This window comes from Schistocerca cancellata, chromosome 3, assembly GCF_023864275.1.
Source record: "Schistocerca cancellata isolate TAMUIC-IGC-003103 chromosome 3, iqSchCanc2.1, whole genome shotgun sequence".
Taxonomy (NCBI): domain Eukaryota; kingdom Metazoa; phylum Arthropoda; class Insecta; order Orthoptera; family Acrididae; genus Schistocerca; species Schistocerca cancellata.
The window spans coordinates 186683144-186707830 of NC_064628.1; the positions used below are offsets into that span (position 1 = coordinate 186683144).

Below are 24687 nucleotides of genomic sequence, written 5' to 3' on the forward strand. Positions count from 1 at the left end.
GTATGTCAATCCTTGTAATAGATGGCAACAAGGTTTTCAGCTGTTCAGTACGAAATGAAGATTGAAATACCTGCAACCCTCTCTTTTCCAAATTAATTACTTAGGCGTAAACAAATTAAATGCAAAATAGACGATTGCAGGTATTTTAATTTTGATTTCACCTTGCTGCTTACCCTGTCTGCCAGACCATTTATGTATGCGGCCCTATCACATCTCCTGGGGTACTCCTGATGATGCCAATATCTCTGATGAACTTGCCGTCGAGGACAACGTAATGGGTTCTATTACTTGAGGAATTTTCGAGCCACTCACATATCTGTTAACCTGCTCTGTATGTTCGAACCTACGTTAAAAGTCGGCAGTGGGGTACCGTGTCAATCGCTCTTCGAAGATCTAGGAACACGGAAATTGCCTGTTGCCCTTCATCCATGGTCGGCCGAATATCATTTGAGAGAATGATAAGTTGAATTTCGCACGCGCTACGCTTCCTAATTCCGTGCTGATTTGTGGACAATAGCTTTTTTGTCTCAAGGAAATTTATTATATTTAAAGTGAGAAAATGTTCAAGGATTCTGGAGCAAATTGATGTTAACGATATTGGTCCGTGTTTGTAGGTTCGACTTTTTACTCTTTTTACGTACAGGAATCACCTGCGTTTCTCTCTAGTTACTTGGGGCTTTGCTCAGGTCGTAAGAAGGGCGATAGATGCAGCCTAATTAAGGGGAGCACCCATCGTTTAGAGGTAATGTCATCCATTAGTAATCAAAACCATACCACCGGTTAAATTTTGGATAAAAAGCATCGGCAGCAGTGGCCGAAGACTTCCGGCATCGGAAGTCATCTCTCATTCAGTCAACGGCCTTGTCAAAGAAGGTGGAGGAGAGAACAGAGGTTCCCATCGTTTGGGTGGGAAACTGCCCCAAAAGGTGGAAGAATCAGCAATGATCAACGGCATGAGGTTTCAGAAGGGAATGAAAACCACTGTATCAAAGACACATAACGTGTATTCACAGGACAAGTGGCCCGTAATTCAAAAGTGACGTCTCCTTTAGCAAAAGATTCTGGATTAGTCCCCATTCGGATCTCAGGGAGAGACTGTCAAGGGGGAGGTAACCATGGTGGGGGGGAGGGGGGAGACCATGAGAAAAAGACTGAATAACCAACGAATGAATAACGTTCTATGCGTCGGGCGTCGAATGTCAGAAATTTGAACTAGTAGGGAACCTAGAAAATTGGGAAAGGGAAATAAAAAGAGTCAGTCTTGATATAGTGGGGGCCAGTGGTGTGAAATGGAAAGAAGACAAGGATGCCTGGTCAGATGAGTATAGGATAACATCAACAGCGGCAGAAAAGGGTGTAACGGGAGCAGGATTCGTTATGAATAGGAACGTAGGACACAGAATGAGTTACTGTGAACAGTTCAGTGATAGGGTTGTTCTCACTAAAACCGACAGAAAAACAATACCGACAACAATAGTTCAGATATACATGCTGACGTCATAAGGAGAGGACGAAGAGAAAGAGAAAGGATATGAGGATGTCGAACGGGGAATTCATTACGTAAAGGGAGATGAACATCTAATCTAATAATCATGGGGAATGGAATGCGGTTGTAGGGGAAGGAGAATATGAACTTTGTACTAAAAATTAGGAAGATTAACTGAGATTTGCAGTAAATTTCAGCTGATGTTAGGAAATACTCTGTTCAAGAATCACAAGCGGAGGAGGTGTACTTGGAAAAGGCAGGGAGCTACGGTAGGATTTCAGTTGGATTATATCATGTTGAGGCAGAGATTCCGAAAGCAGATTTTGGACTGTAAGGCTTACCCATAAGCAGATACAGACTTAGATCACAATCTGGTAGTGATGACGAGTAGGCTGAAGTTTAAGAGACTAGCCAGAAAAAGTCAGTGCGCAAACACGTGGGAAATCGAACCACCAAGGAATGAAGATGTGCGGTTGAAGTTCTCTGCGGTTATAGATCCTACGACAAGGAAGAGCTCAGTAGACACCTCAGTTGAAGAGGAATGGGCAGCTCTAAATAGAGCAGTCACAGAAGTTGGAAAGAAAACCATCGGAAGAAACCAAGGGTAACATAATAGATACTTCAGTTAAGTGATGAAAGAAGGAAATACAAAAATTTTCAAGGAAATTTAGAACATACAAGCCACTTATGAATGAAATCAAAAGGTGATATAGGGAAGCTAAGGTGAGATGGATGCACGCAAAATGTTAAGAAATCGAAAACGAAATGCTTGTCGGAAGGACTGACTCAGCATATAGGAAAGTCAAAATGACCTTCGCTGAAACTAATAGCAAGTGTGCTAACATTAAGAGTGCTATTGGGATACCACTGTTAACTGCAGAGGACAGAGCGGAAAGGTGGAATAAATACATTGAAGGCCTCTATGAGAGGGAGGATATGTCTGATGACATGAGAAAAGAATAAACAGGAGTCGATAGAGAACAGATCGTGTATCCAGCAATTGAATCAGTATTTGAAAGATTTCTGGAAGATTTAAAATCAAATAAAGTAGAAGGGATAGATAACAGTCCATCAGAATTTCTGAAATCATTTGGGGAAGTGACAACAACACGATTAATCACGTTGGTGTGTACAATATTTGAGTTCGGCGATATATCACCTGGCTTTCGGAAAAAAAATATTATCCACACAATTCCGAAGATTGCAAGAGTCTACAAGTGTGAGAATTATCGCACAATTAGCTTAACAGCTCATGCATCCAAGTTGCTGACAACAATTACATACACAAGAACTGGAACGAGAACTGAGGATGTGTTAGATGATGATTGCTTTATCTTTAGGAAAGGTAAAGACACCAGAGATGCAGTTTCGACGTTTCCATTGATAATGGAAGCAAGACTAAAGTGAAATCAAGACACATACATAGGATTTGTAGACCTGATAAAAACGTTCGACACTGTAAAGCGGTGCACGATGTTCGAAATTATGAGAAAAATAATGATAAGCTATATGCTAACAGATTAAAAAGGGTATAAGATAGGGATGTAGTCTTTCACCATTACTGTTCAATCCGTACATCGAAGACGCAGTAACCGAAATAAAATAAAAGTTCAAGAGTGAAATTAAAATTCAGAGTGAAGGCATATCAGTGATAGGATTCGCTGATGACACCGCTATCCTCAGTGAAGTGAAGAAGAATTACAGAATCTGGAGGAATTGAATTAACAGTCTAATGAGTACAAAGTATGGATTGAGAATTTCAGGATCTGGGGGAATGGAACGAACAGTCTAATGAGTACAAAATATGGATGAGGAATAAATCGAAGAAGGAAGAAAGTAATGAAAAGCAGAAATGAGAATAGCGAGAAACTTAACATCAGAATTGGTGAACATGAAATACATGAATTTAAGGAATTCTGCTTCCTAGGTAGCAAAAAACCCATGACGGTCGGAGAAAGGAGAACATAAAAAGCAGACTACCACTGGCAAAATGGGAATTCTGTCCTAGAGAAGTCTACTATTATCAAACATAGACCTCAATTTGAGGAAGAAATGTCTGAGAACTTGCGTTTGGAGCACAGCATTGTATGGTTGTAAACAGGACCTGTGGGAGAAACAGAAAAGAACAGGCTTGAATCCATTTAGATGTGGTGCTGCAGAAAAATGTTGAAAATTAGGTGGACTGATAAAGTAAAGAATGAGGAAGTTCTCCGCAGAATCGGTGAGAAAAGGAATATACGGAATACACTGACAAGAACAAGGGACATGATGTTAGGACATAGGTTAAGACATCAGGGAATAACTTCCGTGGTACTAGGGAGAGCTGTAGAGGGTAAAAATTGTAGAGGAATACAGAGATTGGGGTACATTCATCAAATAACTGAGGACGTAGGTGGCAAGTGCTACTCCAAGATGAAGAGGTTGGCACAGGAGAGGTATTCCTGGCTAAAAAAGAAAAAAAAGAAAGCGGCCAATTGAGCAGAGTACTCTTTGTAAAACCGAACTGGGATTCCATCGGGACCGGCGACCTATATGTATTCAACTCTTTGAGTTTCTTTTATAAGCCAGGGACGAATGCGAAATTTGAAATTTCAGTTTTCGTTTTTCTATCTACTACTGCCACACCAGAAGGCCCAACGGGTGACTAGATAGAAGTCTTCGATCTACTTAGCGATTTTACACAGGACCAGAAATTTATCTGGTTCTCAGCAAGATCTTTTGTTAAGGTATGATGATGATAGTTCTATGCTTCGCTCATCGAGCTTTTTACAGACGCACGAATCTCCAAAAACTTTCGTACATAGTCATTTGCACGTTGTCTTTCGATCCAACAGGGCAACAATCTTTGCTTCCTTAGTATTTTACTAATTTCTTTATTAAACCACGGTCGGTTCTTTCCGTCCTCAATTCACCTACTCGGCACGCACTTATCCAAAGAGCGATTTACAATCTATTTAAACTTTGCCTATAAGTCCTCTATGTCCGTCACAATGGAACTAAATGAAGTCCATTCATTGTCTATGCGGGATGCTAACAACTGCTTATCCTCTCATTCTAGCAAAAATACTCCGCTACTCGTCTTGATTGACTTATTACCTTTAGAAACAATCGTCAGTATGATGACATAATGGTCACTAATCGCTGTCTGTATACTGACACCGCCGATAAGGTCAAACCTGTTTCTAGCTAGAAGGTCTAAAAGAATTCCATTGAGAGCGAGTTTTCAATCTTTCCAAGATAGTTATCGGAAAATATGTTCAAGTGTACTTCACAACACTGCCTATCCGTAACCCCTGCAAAGAATCCGTAAACGAACCAGTCTATAATCGGTAGATTAAAGTCGCCTCCAACTAATATTGCGTGATCTTGGTATTTCCGCGCTACATAGCGTAGAATTTCTTTGAATGATTTTAAAACTTTCACAGTGACCAACAATTAGCTCGATATTACCTAGACCTGTTATTCCCGTTCAGTCGCACTAACATTCTTCACTAGAGATAATATTTGTGTCGAATGCAGTGAACATTCCTCCTCCTATGGTGTCTAATTTGTTTTTCCGACATTCGTTCCATGACTCGCTAAACGTATGCATCCTATTTTTCTTTAAGCGCTTTCGTTACGTCTTCATTCCAAGTTTTTAGGCCTTTTCTTTTGTGATTATGTGTATTGGCCAACAGTAGTTTTCCAACGACTGTTTACCTATTGTAAACGTGAACGTCGGTTACTCCATGATTGTTGAATTGGATAGTGCACATGTATGGAATGTGGCTGATAATGAATTTTGAAGAGAAAGAGCACTAAAATTCAAAGTCGTCATCCCGAGATTGCTGGCGAGACTCCAATTCAATCACATCATCTACTCATTTTATTAATCGCAAAGGCAAATTTGAAGTGGTACATATTCTATAGGAGTTGCATGCTGCGGACGAGCCTGCCGCATGTTGAACGCTGTTTCACACCACCACGACAGGAGCTGTCCAGCTTCACTATTTGTTCCCACACTGTACATTGCAGAGACCCTCCGACCACAAATTACTCTCTGTTTACAGAGATTCTGTGGAGCACCGTAGACTGGATTAGAAACTATATATAATATAATAGCAGGAAACATACTAACAGATAATTCATCAGACCAGCCTGTGCTTTAAGTAAGCCGTCCATGGGCACTAGACACCAATAGTAACAATGCAGATAGTACCTCTCATGGTGCTGGGAAAAGGCGGAATCTGTTTAAGAACCAGCATTTCGAAGCATTTTTGGAAAAACCTGGGAAAACGCTTTGGGGAACAGAACCGTGGAAAGTAAGGCTTCTTCAAACTACTCTGAACGCTACAGATATCATTTGAAAGTGTATCGAGGACCAGAGGAGATAGGACACCCATAAGGATTTGGAATGCCACTGAGCTCAAGCACTGTCAGACAAAAATGTTTGATACAATGTAAGTGTCGCAACGACGGGGTAACATAAATAATTGAAGTAGGAGAGAGAAGGACAGCTGTGGTACATTGGCTATAAACAGAGAGAGGGAAACACACAGCTTTTAGCATCAAGTGTTATGGAGCATGGTACTGGTTAATGGCCTGGCAGAAGAGTCAGGGAAATAGATCAACTTCCTTAAAAACATCTTTTCACTGGTTAGTGCTTGGAATATCCACATTTCAGCCAGTAAAAATATGAGACGGATGAAAAACGCTGAGACGCGAGTCCTCCTTTTAGGTGTCAGACGGTGCAAGAACACTTCTCTGCCATCCTGCTTCTCCAGCAGGCTCTCTGCAGCCAGGAGCCGTGGTGCGACAGCCCCTTTGGCCGCGCGTCTGGGCAGCTAGACGCCTCTCTGAGCAGACATGATGAGATGGGTCTTAGAACTTTTTCCTGTTGATTTCAACGTAGCCGTAGATGCAAATTGTTGGTACAAAACGAGTGACTGATTTTGCATCCACTTTAGCCTCCATCTGCAGATTAACTTGATGACCTCTATGGGTGACAGTGAGACGCACCGTGTTTATTGGAATCAGACCTCGGATTCCTTGACTAGGTTTACCAAGGTATTAATTTAACGCTGTCAATGTTTGTCAGATCATTTATCATGCACAGTAATGTGATAGACAGAGTTAATTGTGAGATTTGTTTAATTTCGAAGATAACGAATTCCTTGCTCATTATTTTGGAGGACACCGGTTTAATTATGCCAAATCAAAAGGGGCACTTTACATATCTCTAGTTAATATCCTGGCAATGTGCGCTTACACCTTAGGAAGATGGTGCGTTTTGTGGTTATTATGATGATACTGTGTATTGCAGTTACTTTCTCCCTTCAATAGCAGTGTATGTTGTCTGCATTTGTTCCTTAATTTCCACTACTCTCATGTTTGTTATCCAATTACGTGAGAGAGTTCCATTTGTTCAGGGTACCATTAAAATTTAACCAAGCTTTTCTCTTGTTATTACACAAGCCACTTCACTGGGTGTCGTATCTTCAGTTCCTTAAGATAACTTGTGAGCCTTGACATCACAACATAATCAATGAGGTAATTTAATTTTTTGTGAACTGTTAATGAATACCCTTCAGGAGTCACTATTCAGGAACACTATCACTGATGTCTCCCGACAGTAGCTGAGTTAGTTGCTATTCATATGTAGCTGGAAATTGCCCTGACTGCTACAAGAAGTACCCAAGTACTATATTGTTCCTTGGGTACCGTCCTTTCTAAAAAATAAAAGCCGCAGCAGTACTCGTAAACTCCATTGTTAATGGTTTGTCAATGAGGTTTAGGTGCCTTGTGCAGGATGGCGGCAAAACGCCTAGCTGGGAGTGACTGGTAGCGGTGAGGAATCAAAGAGCAGGTAGCACGTGATTTACTGAGTAGGTAATTTCCTGGAATACTTGGCGCAAATTTCACGGATTTCTCTTTGGGCGTAAATTTGACTGGGTGCTGGTTTCATTTATCCGTTGACGACAGCCAACACATGGTACAGTTATTCAGTACTAAGGCTGGGCTAGCCTCTGACTAATGAAACTGGATGACACAGAATGCTGCAAGGAATGCATTACTTGTTTTGGGTGGCAGGTGCAGATGTGATGGGGTTACAATATGCTATGGCGATACTCACTGAGGTGGTCAGATGTGGTCGACAAAAAATTTGACATCGACTACGCTACCCTCATGTTCCCATGCAGTCCAACACTGGTCCACTAGCACAACGGCTTGCCCGACAAATCTGGATCATACGTGATTCAAACAACTGGCCAATTGGAGATCTGAAATGAGGCCCCTTTCAAACTTTGTCATTTGCTGATATCGGTTTCTTACGTGAGTACACTGCATCTCCATGTCCTTCATAGTGATCACTCACCATCTGACACTGTTTACACTGGTAACAGCACTAAACACAAATAACAGTAATGCACTCTTCTGGCCATTCTACTTTCACAGGGAATTGCAATTCTGATCATTCATACCATCTGATGGTGTGTTCGTGTGCGAAGTTCCATTGACTGGAGGCTTCACTTTTCTTATTATACATGACATACCTCTTGAAACTTCCTGGCAGATTAAAACTGTGTGCCCGACCGAGACTCGAACTCGGGACCTTTGCCTTTCGCGGGCAAGTGCTCTACCAACTGAGCTACCGAAGCACGACTCACGCCCGGTACTCACAGCTTTACTTCTGCCAGTACCTCGTCTCCTACCTTCCAAACTTTACAGAAGCTCTCCTGCGAAACTTGCAGAACTAGCACTCCTGAAAGAAAGGATATTGCGGAGACATGGCTTAGCCACAGCCTGGGGGATGTTTCCAGAATGAGATTTTCACTCTGCAGTGGAGTGTGCGCTGATATGAAACTTCCTGGCAGATTAAAACTGTGTGCCCGACCGAGACTCGAACTCGGCACCTTTGCCTTCCGCGGGCAAGTGCTCTACCAACTGAGCTACCGAAGCACGACTCACGCCCGCTACTCACAGCTTTACTTCTGCCAGTACCTCGTCTCCTACCTTCCAAACTTTACAGAAGCTCTCCTGCGAAACTTGCAGAACTAGCACTCCTGAAAGAAAGGATATTGCGGAGACATGGCTTAGCCACAGCCTGGGGGATGTTTCCAGAATGAGATTTTCACTCTGCAGCGGAGTGTGCGCTGATATGAAACTTCCTGGCAGATTAAAACTGTGTGCCCGACCGAGACTCGAACTCGGGACCTTTGCCTTTCGCGGGCAAGTGCTCTACCAACTGAGCTACCGAAGCACGACTCACGCGCGGTACTCACAGCTTTACTTCTGCCAGTACCTCGTCTCCTACCTTCCAAACTTTACAGAAGCTCTCCTGCGAAACTTGCAGAACTAGCACTCCTGAAAGAAAGGATATTGCGGAGACATGGCTTAGCCACAGCCTGGGGGATGTTTCCAGAATGAGATTTTCACTCTGCAGCGGAGTGTGCGCTGATATGAAACTTCCTGGCAGATTAAAACTGTGTGCCCCACCGAGACTCGAACTCGGGACCTTTGCCTTTCGCGGGCAAGTGCTCTACCAACTGAGCTACCGAAGCACGACTCACTTACAGAAGTTCTGCAAGTTTCGCAGGAGAGCTTCTGTAAAGTTTGGAAGGTAGGAGACGAGGTACTGGCAGAAGTAAAGCTGTGAGTACCGGGCGTCAGTCGTGCTTCGGTAGCTCAGTTGGTAGAGCACTTGCCCGCGAAAGGCAAAGGTCCCGAGTTCGAGTCTCGGTCGGGCACACAGTTTTAATCTGCCAGGAACTTTCATATCAGCGCACACTTCGCTGCAGAGTGAAAATCTCATTCTGGAAATATCCCCCAGGCTGTGGCTAAGCCATGTCTCCGCAATATCCTTTCTTTCAGGAGTGCTAGTTCTGCAAGTTTCGCAGGAGAGCTTCTGTAAAGTTTGGAAGGTAGGAGACGAGGTACTGGCAGAAGTACAGCTGTGAGTACCGGGCGTGAGTCGTGCTTCGGTAGCTCAGTTGGTAGAGTAGTTGCCCGCGAAAGGCAAAGGTCCCGAGTTCGAGTCTCGGTCGGGCACACAGTTTTAATCTGCCAGGAAGTTTCATATCAGCGCACACTCCGCTGCAGAGTGAAAATCCCCCAGGCTGTGGCTAAGCCATGTCTCCGCAATATCCTTTCTTTCAGGAGTGCTAGTTCTGCAAGTTTCGCAGGAGAGCTTCTGTAAAGTTGGAAGGTAGGAGACGAGGTACTGGCAGAAGTAAAGCTGTGAGTACCGGGCGTGAGTCGTGCTTCGGTAGCTCAGTTGGTAGAGCACTTGCCCGCGAAAGGCAAAGGTCCCGAGTTCGAGTCTCGGTCGGGCACACAGTTTTAATCTGCCAGGAAGTTTCATATCAGCGCACACTCCGCTGCAGAGTGAAAATCCCCCAGGCTGTGGCTAAGCCATGTCTCCGCAATATCCTTTCTTTCAGGAGTGCTAGTTCTGCAAGTTTCGCAGGAGAGCTTCTGTAAAGTTTGGAAGGTAGGAGACGAGGTACTGGCAGAAGTAAAGCTGTGAGTACCGGGCGTGAGTCGTGCTTCGGTAGCTCAGTTGGTAGAGCACTTGCCCGCGAAAGGCAAAGGTCCCGAGTTCGAGTCTCGGTCGGGCACACAGTTTTAATCTGCCAGGAAGTTTCATATCAGCGCACACTCCGCTGCAGAGTGAAAATCTCATTCTGGAAACATCCCCCAGGCTGTGGCTAAGCCATGTCTCCGCAATATCCTTTCTTTCAGGAGTGCTAGTTCTGCAAGTTTCGCAGGAGAGCTTCTGTAAAGTTTGGAAGGTAGGAGACGAGGTACTGGCAGAAGTAAAGCTGTGAGTACCGGGCGTGAGTCGTGCTTCGGTAGCTCAGTTGGTAGAGCACTTGCCCGCGAAAGGCAAAGGTCCCGAGTTCGAGTCTCGGTCGGGCACACAGTTTTAATCTGCCAGGAAGTTTCATATCAGCGCACACTCCGCTGCAGAGTGAAAATCCCCCAGGCTGTGGCTAAGCCATGTCTCCGCAATATCCTTTCTTTCAGGAGTGCTAGTTCTGCAAGTTTCGCAGGAGAGCTTCTGTAAAGTTTGGAAGGTAGGAGACGAGGTACTGGCAGAAGTAAAGCTGTGAGTACCGAGCGTGAGTCGTGCTTCGGTAGCTCAGTTGGTAGAGCACTTGCCCGCGAAAGGCAAAGGTCCCGAGTTCGAGTCTCGGTCGGGCACACAGTTTTAATCTGCCAGGAAGTTTCATATCAGCGCACACTCCGCTGCAGAGTGAAAATCTCATTCTGGAAACATCCCCCAGGCTGTGGCTAAGCCATGTCTCCGCAATATCCTTTCTTTCAGGAGTGCTAGTTCTGCAAGTTTCGCCTCGCTTCTGTAAAGTTTGGAAGGTAGGAGACGAGGTACTGGCAGAAGTACAGCTGTGAGTACCGGGCGTGAGTCGTGCTTCGGTAGCTCAGTTGGTAGAGCACTTGCCCGCGAAAGGCAAAGGTCCCGAGTTTGAGTCTCGGTCGGGCACACAGTTTTAATCTGCCAGGAAGTTTCATATCAGCGCACACTCCGCTGCAGAGTGAAAATCTCATTCTGGAAACATCCCCCAGGCTGTGGCTAAGCCATGTCTCCGCAATATCCTTTCTTTCAGGAGTGCTAGTTCTGCAAGTTTCGCCTCGCTTCTGTAAAGTTTGGAAGGTAGGAGACGAGGTACTGGCAGAAGTAAAGCTGTGAGTACCGGGCGTGAGTCGTGCTTCGGTAGCTCAGTTGGTAGAGCACTTGCCCGCGAAAGGCAAAGGTCCCGAGTTCGAGTCTCGGTCGGGCACACAGTTTTAATCTGCCAGGAAGTTTCATATCAGCGCACACTCCGCTGCAGAGTGAAAATCTCATTCTGGAAACATCCCCCAGGCTGTGGCTAAGCCATGTCTCCGCAATATCCTTTCTTTCAGGAGTGCTAGTTCTGCAAGTTTCGCAGGAGAGCTTCTGTAAAGTTTGGAAGGTAGGAGACGAGGTACTGGCAGAAGTAAAGCTGTGAGTACCGGGCGTGAGTCGTGCTTCGGTAGCTCAGTTGGTAGAGCACTTGCCCGCGAAAGGCAAAGGTCCCGAGTTTGAGTCTCGGTCGGGCACACAGTTTTAATCTGCCAGGAAGTTTCATATCAGCGCACACTCCGCTGCAGAGTGAAAATCTCATTCTGGAAACATCCCCCAGGCTGTGGCTAAGCCATGTCTCCGCAATATCCTTTCTTTCAGGAGTGCTAGTTCTGCAAGTTTCGCCTCGCTTCTGTAAAGTTTGGAAGGTAGGAGACGAGGTACTGGCAGAAGTAAAGCTGTGAGTACCGGGCGTGAGTCGTGCTTCGGTAGCTCAGTTGGTAGAGCACTTGCCCGCGAAAGGCAAAGGTCCCGAGTTCGAGTCTCGGTCGGGCACACAGTTTTAATCTGCCAGGAAGTTTCATATCAGCGCACACTCCGCTGCAAAGTGAAAATCTCATTCTGGACATACCTCTTGCTTCATTGGTTCACGGGCGTTGCGTCGGATAATGTTGTGGAAGCTGCAAAACATTTCAACCCGACAGCTGCTCGCTATCTTCAGAAGCTTACTGATGTGTTGCTGCAATGTCTCGTCAATACATACGCTGACTCGCTAGAAAAGCCCAGGCGTCAAAGGGTCGGGCTAGAACGTCATCGTAGACGAATCGCAGAGCACGTTATAGCCCGACACGTTGGCGACAGCGCTTTTCTAGCGAGTGAGCCTATACATTGGCAAGCCATTGCAGCAACAGGTCAGTAAGCACCTGAAGTTGACGATCAGCTGTATCGTTGAAATATTGTGCAGCTTCCACAACATTATCCGTCGCGACGCCCGTGAACCAATGAAGCAAGATGTATGTCATGATTAATAATAATGACTGCTGCTGGTGTCTCCATGTGGTCCCGTCGCCTTCCTGGTGAACTGCTGTGCTGTCAGTGAAAATGCTACGAAAATAACAGCTATCTGCACCAAGTAACAGGGCACCTGTCATACCAATAAATCAGCTCTCGGCGACTGAAACTCGCTGTAGGAGAAATCCCCTTGCCTATATAGTTCATTACCGCTGCGCTTGAATGTTTAAATGGTAGTGGGTCTGCAACGCAAAGTGAAAACAATGTATTAACATACAGTTTTGAACTTAAATGTTTGTGAAATTTTTGCTGTATATCATTAGTGTTAATACCCTTATGCAAAGACGATCCGTTTTTGGTTATACTGAAATGTGTAGTTGAACAGACCGTTTGCCAAATGGCTTAATTATAAGGAGCTGTTGTAGACATTAACTACAGGGAGAAGACACACAGCACATGTCTGTCAAGATATCGACATCATTGTTTGAACTATACAAATACAAGACACACTACACGCTTTTATTTTTGTTTGGCACACTTTGTCCTAGAAATAAATGAAGCGTAGCTTAAACTGCCAGAGTCTGCCCAAATTTTTCGGGTTGGTTCCCATTGTTGTAAGGCAAATGTCACAACGGAAATTTTCGACCCAAACGTTCAAATATTTCTTTCATTTCACTCTCAGCCCACTAGGATTTGGTACACCACTCGCAAGTTGCTGGTGGAGTGAAGAAAAGAAATAACTATACGTATTAAGATATAAAAATATTTAAAATTTGTCATGTACACTTCACCTTCTATGTTGACAACTTTACATATCCGCCTTTATATATGGATGTTTTTTAAACCTTGAAAATAGTGGAACCGAGAATTGGACCTTGGGATTTACAGATACCCTGGACTTTTACGATAGCAAGCTGTTTTCTACAAAAACCTACTTAAATTCTCAGATAGATGGAAGACAACTCACTGACAAAGGTAAGTGACGGTAATGCACCAAGTAGATGCTTTTCTACAGCTACATCTATACTCCACAAGTCACCTTACTCCGTATGCTGGAGGGTACTTCAGGTATGCCACATCTTGCTCCTCCCGTCTCCTTTCCCCGTTCCATTCGCGAACGGTACGTGAGAATAACGATTGTTAGCAAAACCTCCAAATCAGCTCTGATTTCTCTAACTTTCTTGTCGTCGTCATATTACGTTGCATAATTTTCTACTGCTGCTACGATAAATGCATCTATAAAAATATGTTGTACTTGCACAGCTATGAAATTCAAAGGTCAATGAAAAGCAGGTATTTTAAATAATATTTGTGTATCTTCGTGCAGTTTCTAAAACATGTTGCACTTGCACAGTTACAAAAGTCACAGGTCACTGAAAATAGTGTATTTTAAATAATATTGAGGTATCTTCATAAAATTTATAAATATTTTGTACTCAGAATTTACTGCTCAAGAGTAGGAATGTATAAATGATACAAAGCGTTCTGTAGGGTACCTACCTCCTGCGAGCGTTTCTTAAGTACGTCACTGAGAAGTCTATTCGAATTTTTTTTCTAATTGATGCTCAAGAAAATTGGTTTTTGGATTTCGAGAAGCTACTGTAATTCCCTGCTAATATTATTCAAATGTGGACGAGTATACAGTGGTTCCATTCATGGGACTGCGTAAAAGAGACAATGAAGAGGCGGAAATTCTGGAGCATTCGCAAGTAGCGTGGAGACTACGTTGTTGGAGATCAGCGCTCCTGGTGCGACAGCCGATGCAGCCGTTGTACAAGTAGTATAACGCGCTGTTTTCCTAAGGTAGTGGGTTGTAGTACATTCGGGCCGTCAATATGTGGGTTCTAAAACAACAGTCCCATGGTGAAAATTATTGCATATGGCTTCACTGGCCACCAGAATATTTCGCATGCTGCATGATCCTTGAGATGTTGTCATTGTGCATCGACATCTGCTGTCAGCATGCACGTTTCGTTCCTCTTCTTCGCCATCCTTTTAGGGACGCAGTATGACGAATTTATCGTAATATACTCCATTAGCAGGCATCCCCTATGTAACTTGGCCATTTTCTAACGTACAGTACCTTCTCAGGCATCCTAAATTGCTTGCCTGTTACCGTCTAAAATCGCAGTCTTTTCTTACTGTTGATGTTGCTTAGTAACAGCCTATTCTCATCCACACTTTGCAAAATCTCGTATTCCTTTCTTTGTCTTTGCAGTTCACATATTCTATCTTCCTCCGTAATCTTCTTGGGAGATTCTAAACATTTCTCTTTGCTCGCGTTACAGTCACACGGAATACTAGATAGTTTTTAGCTAATTGCTCAGGATCTGCGAGAGACTTCATCTTTTCTCAAAAAAGTTATCCTATTTACTACCAATCTTATTTTCACTGCTATTCCCCAACCCGTACCAATTTTTATTACGCATACCAAAAGTCAAAACTTTCGATTTTACCAATAACCATGTGTTTTCCATGAATCATTGATTCCATAGTAATCACCATTTCCTTGGTTTGCCAATCATTTATTTTTATGCTGCTTGCAATGTCTTCAGTTACTTCAAACTGCTACTGATGTCTTCCCATATACAGCCAATTATGACAAAGCGTATGCATCTAGTTTTTCTTCCAACTACAGCTATTCTGCCTTCTCTCTGAAGACATTTCCTCTCTAGGACTCCCAGGTCAATATGAAGCAAAATCATTGATCTTTGTCCCACGTTCATATCGACTTTTATGCCAAACGTTATTTATTCCCGCTTCATAGTAATATTTGAACTGTTTAAGCTTTATTATAGGCAGCTGTAAAATATCATTGATAAAGTTCGTGTACTAATCATTGAAGCTGTTGAACACTTTGCGCTGGAAAACTCACCGATGGACAGCGCTGACTCGAACATAGGCCCAGATGCTGAGGCAGCCAATGACTCCGCCAGGGTGAAGAGTACAAGCACAGACGGGGACACGATCAGTGTGACTCTGCTGGCGAAGTGGAATGCCAGGCACAGGAACTGCTGCGGTCGTCTGCCAAGCCTGGGAACGTGACACAAGCATGCAGGAACACTTCCTTTAAGGACGCCGCACCCGATCCCTGTCACCAAACACCGAAGAAGACACACATAAATTCTTTAAAAAAATTGCAGTGAGTACTTGCTGCAGTTGATGTAAGGTACAAAGTCGTTAATGAGCTTCTTTTTCTGTTGATCCTAGTAATATCACTCACGTGGAATATTAGATGAACGGATTGAAAAGATGTTGTAAGATGTGCATAAATAAAAGTAAATTGAGGGATATGGAGTGTAGACAGTTAAATCAAGCGATGCTGAAGGAATTAAATTTGGAAGTGAGAGTTTAAGGGTGGCAAATGAGTCTAAAAGCATCTATTTGATATTGGATAGCAAAGTAGCTGACAGTAGACAAAGCGCAGAGGATATAAAGTACAGGCTGGTAATAGGAATATGAGCGTTTCTGGAGTTTAGACTTCTGTGGAAAGGAAACGTAGATGAGAAACAATGTAGGCAAGTAGAGAAGAGAAGTTTTTGAAACGTAATGTTAACGAATAAAGTTAAAGTTCAATAGCATATATCGGCTAGGCATTGAACAGTTACTGACTGCAATCAGAACAATTTACGGCAAAACGTAGCTGAAAGAACTGATCGATAGACAGGACACATCCTGTGGTAACAAGTTATCGTCAGTATGATAATGGAGGGAAATGTGAAGTCTAAAATGTGTAAAGGCTTGTCTACAGTGACCAGGTTCAGGTGATTGTCGGTTGCAATAGCTACACAGAGATAACGAAGCTTGCGCAAGGTAGACCAATGTGGAGAGCTGCATCAAACAAAACTAAAGCCCGCACCAACAAACACGTTTAAAACTGCCCTTGTGTACTTGTATACTTATAAGCTGTATTCAGGATCATTAATCACTTACGTTCCTTCTCAGAATAATCTGTTAAATGGAAAAGCTAATGATCATTCTTCTAGTCGAAGAGGCATAACTATAGGATTTTTCCTTTTTTAATTCGGTTTATTTCGACATGCCTGATAAATCCCTGCAGCTTTCTCTGTCTATTACCAACATCTTCAATGCTACATAACAATGTTACAGTCAACACCCATGAAACTTTATTTTGCATTTTGCAAATCTACAGTGCTTTTTATTCCAGTGCATGTCACAGAAATCTTGCCACATGTAGCGCTATACTGTTAGTTGTTCACGAAAGATGGTTTCATTCACTTCTGTCCTAGCCTCTTCTTTCTGTTACTCTTCATTTTGTCCTTTACTTTACCTATGACTGCACGCATAACGTTCATAAATAAGAGCAGTGGTTCACGCTGTAGAATGTGCACGAAATAACTCAGCCCGTACCTGCACAGAGTGTGCGGGACGGGACAGGAAAATGGGAGTGACAGCTAGAACTATCACACAAACGTGTCTTTCGCATTATTTGTGAGCTGCAGCTAGCGAATCTACAAAACGATCGTGTTAGCGGGTTATGTCAATGCGACCAGTAATTCGACTCCAGTCGACGTTCTATGTCGATAGCTTCTTGCTAGAGAAAACCAAAAAACGATGTAAGAGATCAATCAATGTTAAACGAGATGGGCTTTGCGCTACCAGAAGGAAATCTCATAAAATAAAAACGGTATAAATGTGTGTCACTACTACGATAGTAAGTAAAATAAAGAGAACATTATACTCTATCTTCTTCCTTCTAAGAATAATAAAGAACAAGTGTCGCATGAAAATTATGTCTTAGTACCCTGATAACGTTTTCGGAAATTTTATCAAAAAATAAGATGTGGGAAGCACTTGTAACAATGCTTTGACCATTTTCTTGTTCCTTAGTCCCGCATTGTTATCCATGTGAAAATGAGCGAAAGTTTTTTGGGAGTCGAGTGCCTGAATCGGGACTTTGGTAACAGCTAGGTATTCAGCCAGTGGGATGTTTAACGCTGCCTAGAGATCACATACAGGTTTGTCTGCACACCGACCCTCTCCGTTAGTCAGTCGGACGTAGTTTTTTCTTCAATTTTTTGGCTTTCGGGACGTGCCCATTCAGCCATCTCAGAAGTGAAATGTCAATTATGACGAAATGAACGTAAAGACAGCACTTCATCCAGTGCCCAAGCGGAGAAAAATCTCCGACCTGGCGTGGAATCGAACCCGGGCCACTTTACTTTGCAATCCACCACACTGAACGCGCAGATACCGAGGCGGATACGCTGGGTGTATTGGATCTAGGGATTGCTCATCTCTCCGTCTCGCGAGTGGAGCTTTAACGCGCACAACTATCAGGCTAGGTAACTATGCTTTGTTCTCTTAATGACTCGAATACCTAGTGATTTCTGCAGACTCACAAGCAGAGTTTTAATGTGATCTTTCTTTCCTTGTTTGCCTCTTCTAACAAAAAGCTGATGGCACTGCACACAATCTCACCTTCCTGATTATGAAGAATACGCCCTCCAGATCCTGTGCGATAAGACCGAAATGTCATGCCAGGTATCGTAGTAAGGATACGTTCGCAGTGTGCAGGTAGGCAGGCGACAAACAGCTGAGGTGGCCACCCTACCCTTTGGGAAAGTGGGATGGGATCGTTCAGCACTCACCACGACAATTATCTTTTGCTTCAGTGCCTTAATATGTTTCGTGATCTCTATCCATTCTTGGCGCATATTTAAAATGGTTATATCTCAACTGCTTCGAGCAAACAGTGTGACTGACGGCAAGATATGTACACTTGTTGTGAAGAGAATTTTCAGCGCCAGGAAAAAATATTCTGCTTAGGGTAAATAATAGCCTACTCCAGTAGTAGTACTTCTAGATACTATATACACTCCTGGAAATGGAAAAAAGAACACATTGACACCGGTGTGTCAGACCCACCATACTTGCTCCGGACACTGCGAGAGGGCTGTACAAGCAATGATCACACGCACGGCACAGCGGACACACCAGGAACCGCGGTGTTGGCCGTCGAATGGCGCTAGCTGCGCAACATTTGTGCACCGCCGCCGTCAGTGTCAGCCAGTTTGCCGTGGCATACGGAGCTCCATCGCAGTCTTTAACACTGGTAGATTGCCGCGACAGCGTGGACGTGAACCGTATGTGCAGTTGACGGACTTTGAGCGAGGGCGTATAGTGGGCATGCGGGAGGCCGGGTGGCCGTACCGCCAAATTGCTCAACACGTGGGGCGTGAGGTCTCCACAGTACATCGATGTTGTCGCCAGTGGTCGGCGGAAGGTGCACGTGCCCGTCGACCTGGGACCGGACCGCAGCGACGCACGGATGCACGCCAAGACCGTAGGATCCTACGCAGTGCCGTAGGGGACCGCACCGCCACTTCCGAGCAAATTAGGGACACTGTTGCTCCTGGGGTATCGGCCAGGACCATTCGCAACCGTCTCCATGAAGCTGGGCTACGGTCCCGCACACCGTTAGGCCGTCTTCCGCTCACACCCCAACATCTCGCAGCCCGCCTCCAGTGGTGTCGCGACAGGCGTGAATGGAGGGACGAATGGAGACGTGTCGTCTTCAGTGATGAGAGTCACTTCTGCCTTGGTGCCAATGATGGTCGTATGCGTGTTTGGCGCCGTGCAGGTGAGCGCCACAGTCAGGACGGCATACGACCGAGGCACACAGGACCAACACCCAGCATCATGGTGTGGGGAGCGATCTCCTACACTGGCCGTACACCACTGGTGATCGTCGAGGGGACACTGAATAGTGCACGGTACATCCAAACCGTCATCGAACCCATCGTTCTACCATTCCTAGACCGGCAAGGGAACTTGCTGTTCCAACAGGACAATGCACGTCCGCATGTATCCCGTGCCACCCAACGTGCTCTAGAAGGTGTAAGTCAACTACCCTGGCCAGCAAGATCTCCGGATCTGTCCCCCATTGAGCATGTTTGCGACTGGATGAAGCGTCGTCTCACGCGGTCTGCACGTCCAGCACGAACGCTGGTCCAACTGAGGCCAGGTGGAAATGGCATGGCAAGCCGTTCCACAGGACTACATCCAGCATCTCTACGATCGTCTCCATGGGAGAATAGCAGCCTGCATTGCTGCGAAAGGTGGATATACACTGTACTAGTGCCGACATTGTGCATGCTCTGTTGCCTGTGTCTATGTGTCTGTGGTTCTGTCAGTGTGATCATGTGATGTATCTGACCCCAGGAATGTGTCAATAAAGTTTCCCCTTCCTGGGACAATGAATTCACGGTGTTCTTATTTCAATTTCCAGGAGTGTAGATATTTTCAAAGGTTCTTTGTTTGTTTGTTTCTCCAATGGTACACGAGCTGTAACTGGGAAGTAAACTACTCACAATCAGAGACAGTTTTCTGTCATCCGTCGCCCGCTGTTAAGCTCCACACACCGCCTCAGAAACAACCCTAGAGAATTTGTACTGTTGTACAGTTTATACGAACTGTGCCACCTGTATCCACCGATCAGCAGTTAGAACCACCAGCCAGCAAGCACAGTGAACTATCAGGAAGCAGTTCCATGGAAGCATCCCTACCATAAGTATGTATTAAAAGTCAGTGTTGGAGAGACCTTCAATTGCTCTGCACGGGTTTGGCAGGTTTTCAGACAACTTCCATGAAACTCATGGTGCTTGCGCTTGAGTAACCGATGAGATTACTCTTATCCGTATTTGATGTTTTGCCTCAAGAACCATTATACCGAACACTTATGCAGTCACTGAGTAGCTGTTGGCCTCATACGACGATAGGCCGATACGTGGCCGTACAACGGGCAGAGATCTGCTCTGGGGCTTAGTCGAAGTCTGGAAGGGCTACTTAGTCGCTCCAGAAAAGTGAGTTGACAGATATGAAATGGCTGCCCTAGTTTCTTAAACTTTCAGATCACCTTAATTTTAGGGAAGGTGCCAAACTTATAGCACTAGAAAAGACCTTTACAAAACATAAAATGAATGATATTCCAACACATTTTAAAACGAAATGTGAAAGGAAATGTACATAGTAGTTGCAATATTATCTACACTGAAGCACCAAAGAAAGTGGTATAGGCATGCTTATTCAAATACGAAGATATGTAAGCAGGCAGAATACGGCGCTGTGGTCGGCGACGCCTATATAAGATAACAAAAGTCTGGCGCAGTTGTTAGATCGGTTACTGCTGCTACGATGGTGGGTTATCAAGATTTAAGTGAGTTTGAACGTGGTGTTATAATCCGTGCACGAGCGTTGGGACACAGCATCTCCGAGGTAGCGATGAAGTGGTGATTTTCCCGTACGACCATTTCACAAGAGTACCGCGAATATCAGGAATCCGGTAAAACATCAAATCTCCGACATCGCTGCGGCCGGGAAAAGACCCTGCAAGAACGGGACCAACGACGACTGAAGAGAATCGTTCAACGTGACAGAAGTGCAACCCTTCTTCAAATTGCTGTTGATTTAGATGCTGGGCCATCAACAAGTGTCAGCGTGCGAACCAGCCAACGAAACATCATCGAGATGGGCTTTCGGAGCCGACGGCCCACTCGTGTACCCTTGTTGACGGCACGACACAAAGCTTCGCGCCTCGCCTGCGCCTGTCAATACCGACATTGGACTGTTGATAAATGGAAACATGTTGCCTGATCGGACGAGTCTCGCTCCAAATTGTATCGAGCGGATGGACATGTACGGGTATGGAGACAACCTCATGAATCCATGGACCCTGCATATCAGCAGAGGACTGTTCAAGCTGGTGGAGGTTCTGTAATGGTGTGGGGCAAGTGAAATTGGAGTGATATGTGACCCCTGGATGTATAGATACAACTCTGACAGGTGAGACGTACGTAAGCATCCTGTCAGATCAACTGCATCCATTCATGTCCATTGTGCATTCCGACGGACTTGGGCAATTCCAAAAGGGCAATGCCACAACCCACACGTCCAGAATTGCTACAGAGTAGCTCCAGGAACACTCTTCCGCTGGCCAACAAACTCATTATTGAGCATATCTAGGACGCCTTGCAACGTGCTATTCAGAAAAGATCTCCACCCGCTCGTATTCTTACGGATTAATGGAGAGCCCTGCACGATTCATGGTGTCAGTTCCTTTCATAACTACTTCAGACATTAGTCGACTCCATGCCACGTCGTGCTGCGACACTTCTGCGTGCTCGTGGGCCCCGACATGATATTAGGGAGCTGTACCAGTTTCTTTGCCTCTTTAGTGTTCGTTACCTACATATTATACTAGAATGGATAGTACACAGTGATAAGTAAATCAAATAATAATGTTTAATGATGGGAAGCAGAAATTTTTTACGGCACTGAATAATAAGGGGTAGAAATTGGAAGAAAAATTCATTAAAATTCACTCACACTTCGTCAGGAAAATTGGAGTCATGTTAGAGGCAGAGGCAGAGGCGGAGGCAGGAACCGAGCTATTATGTCGCAAGTGGATCAACTTGACGACACTGTCTGCCACCTAAGGAATAAGCATTCAGCAGGAAAGAGGACGGAAAACCGAAGGAAGCGAGACAAGCATATTCGTTGGTTACTAAGACATGTTGCAGGAACCTACATCTGTTTCAGAAGAGCACCTAGCATGGGACCGACACAGCACTAAAAGCGTGTTAACTGAACGCAGCAGAATAAGGTGGATACATTCGGTCATTACGTGCCAAACTTTGCGTCGTAGGATCACGCTGGCTCCCTTCAAATACTCCAGTTCTCAAGCTCTGGTTATGAACTGATCATTGGAATCGATGGCATTCACAATAATAGCACTCGATTCCGTGATTACAATACTGTCGTGAATCTATGTCCTAGATGATCCAGCACAGTCTATGACAGTCTTCGAACTAGCCGAAAGTGTACTCAAGGTGACGGCCTTCACAGTATGAACTTCATGCTGCTCGCCACCTACCATCAACTGATGGAGAAACTGAGACAATACAACATCGAAGAGTGCTGCCAATACTGGACTTCAACGCAGAAGCCAGCAACAGGGCCTCTTGGGTGTCCACGTTCCTGTTGAACACTCAGGCGCCTTCAGTTGCTGAAACCTATGGGGTCGGGAGGATATCAACCGACCGCACGACTCCCGACATCAGGTACATCGCGGATGGGTCATGAAGCGTCAAGATTTACAACGCATTACTGTTTTGTGCAACTGTATTATAAAATGAAAATTAATACACTGTGTTTATGAAATTTTAACACTCAGAACGAAATGTTCAAATCTATTACTTACTGTGGGGATTCCGGGGTGGTGGAACTGAGATAAATAATAAAAGTGGGACGAATATGACTTGCGTGGAAACCCATAAGTATCTCCCCTTTCGTAACTGGGAAGGTAGGTGTCACACCAAGTTCATTCACCGAAGAGGGAACTGCAAAATTGCCTTTTCGGTCTCATAGGATCAGCATGTACGTTTTTTCAGATCGTACAGAATGAGGGTATCTCTGGAATGAGTTTTATATTTTGGCTCATGGAGGGCATGTCGCGACAGTGTTGATGCGTATGTATGGGGTCAGTGTGCATAAGGGGTCTCCGTGCATGGACGAGTGTGTACTCGGCCACACACAGCATGGAGTGATGACTGTCTTGTCCTTGTCCGCATGGCACAATCGTATCTTATAGATTCGTCAGAAGTGCTATCTGATGCAGATTCACTGTAGTGCACGTCGATCTGTTTATGATTTGATGTCGATTTGATGTTGCCCGCTGTAGGCTGGACAGGTAGATGTTACACATACCTTACTTTCTGAGCCAAAATGGAAAACTCATTCCAAAGAGACCCTCATTCTGTACAGTCTGAACAAACTTACATGCTGATCCTCTGAGACCGAAAAGGTATTTTTGCAATTCCCTCTTCAGTGAATGAAGCTGGCGTGACACCTGTTTTCCCAATTACGAAAGGGGACAAGTGCTAGAAGAACTCACGCTCTGCGGGTTCCTTGTGGTGCAATGGCCTGGTACAAGTCTTTCTATTGGACATTGGACGCCACTTCGGCATTATCCCTGTTATCCAGCGGGGGAAAGGGGACCTACACATTAATGTGGAATCCGAACCAAGTGTTTTTTCCAGGCGACTTCAACATCAGTGAGAGATGAAGGCTAGGTTAAAACGAGAATTGAGAAATCCACGCTCTGACTGATATTGGATCCCTCGGCTATCAGTTTCCAGGCACGCGCTTTACTGCTAGATCCCTCACAGGTCTCAGCATTCATTTTCTGAATACAGGCTTGGCGAACCGGGGTTTCCGCGAGCTGGTGACTGGTGAGCGACGCCAGTTCTTTGTCACCATAATCTCTGGGCATGCTTCAACGACCACCATGCGACGCGGTTGTGCAATGTTATGTGTCAGTGGGGTGGGGTCGAGAGGAAGGTACCAACTTCTCCAAAAATAACCTCAAGCCTATGGGGTGCTACGTGCTGATGGGATGCATGACTGTTGAGGCAGAACAGTCGTAAGCGAGTGATCCCTGGGGAACCTGCCACACCTCAATTGTTCAAGAGTTACCCAGGCAAGTGGCGTTCTGTCTGGGTGGACATCCATTCCCTAGCTGCTCGTGGTACGACCATGGAGCCTCTTAATTCTTCAAAAACTGCTCCCAGTGTATCTAGTGGGCCACTGGTGAGCACTATTACCTATCCCAACAAGAGAAGCCGTGAGGGTACCTCTCCTGAGCAAACTCTTCAGAAATGTGTAGTTATAATGACAGGGCACAGATGTGTCGAAATGTGTTTGTGATAGTTAAAAGAGCCCAGGGCACCTTTACTACTGTGTCCCCATCCTACGTCCAGAAGGGTTTATATGGTATTAAGAGTGGTCTGAAAACAATAAAAAGGCTTCGTAATGGTACATTGTTGATTGAAACAGCCACTCCAGGGCAAGTACAAAGACTTCTGAAAGCAACTGCATTGGGTGAATACCCTGTTGCTGTTGAAAGGCATAACATCTTAAATTCCAGCCACGCAGAGGTTACATGTCAAACCCTCATGAATAGGACATCAGTGTCGTACAAGGGGAATGGGCAGGCGAAAATGTTATGGAAATTCAAAATGTGAAGAAGAGAGTCAAAATGGAAAACTCATTCCACAGAGACCCTCATTCTGTATAGTCTGAACAAACTTACATGCTGATCCTCTGAGACCGAAAAGGCCGCATGGCATGACACTACTGGTCATTAAAATTGCTACACCACGAAGATGACGTGCTACAGACGCGAAATTTAACCGACAGGAAGAAAATGGTGTGATATGCAAACGATTAGCTTTTCAGGGCATTCACACAAGGTTGGGGCCGGTGGCGACACCTTCAACGTGCTGACATGAGGAAAGTTTCAAACCGATTTCTCATACACAAACAGCAGTTCACCGGCGTTGCCTGG

The 24687-nt window shown here is 44.8% G+C and overlaps 1 protein-coding gene across 1 annotated transcript in view; it reads right to left on the reverse strand.

Moving 5' to 3' along the window:
* LOC126176191 (solute carrier family 22 member 7-like) overlaps positions 1-24687 on the reverse strand; it is a 135601-nt gene that overhangs the window by 60325 nt on the left and 50589 nt on the right. The window contains exon 3 of the mRNA XM_049923335.1: positions 15196-15353. Within this exon, the coding sequence (XP_049779292.1) occupies positions 15196-15353 (158 nt within the window). The remainder of the gene's footprint in view (positions 1-15195; positions 15354-24687) is intronic.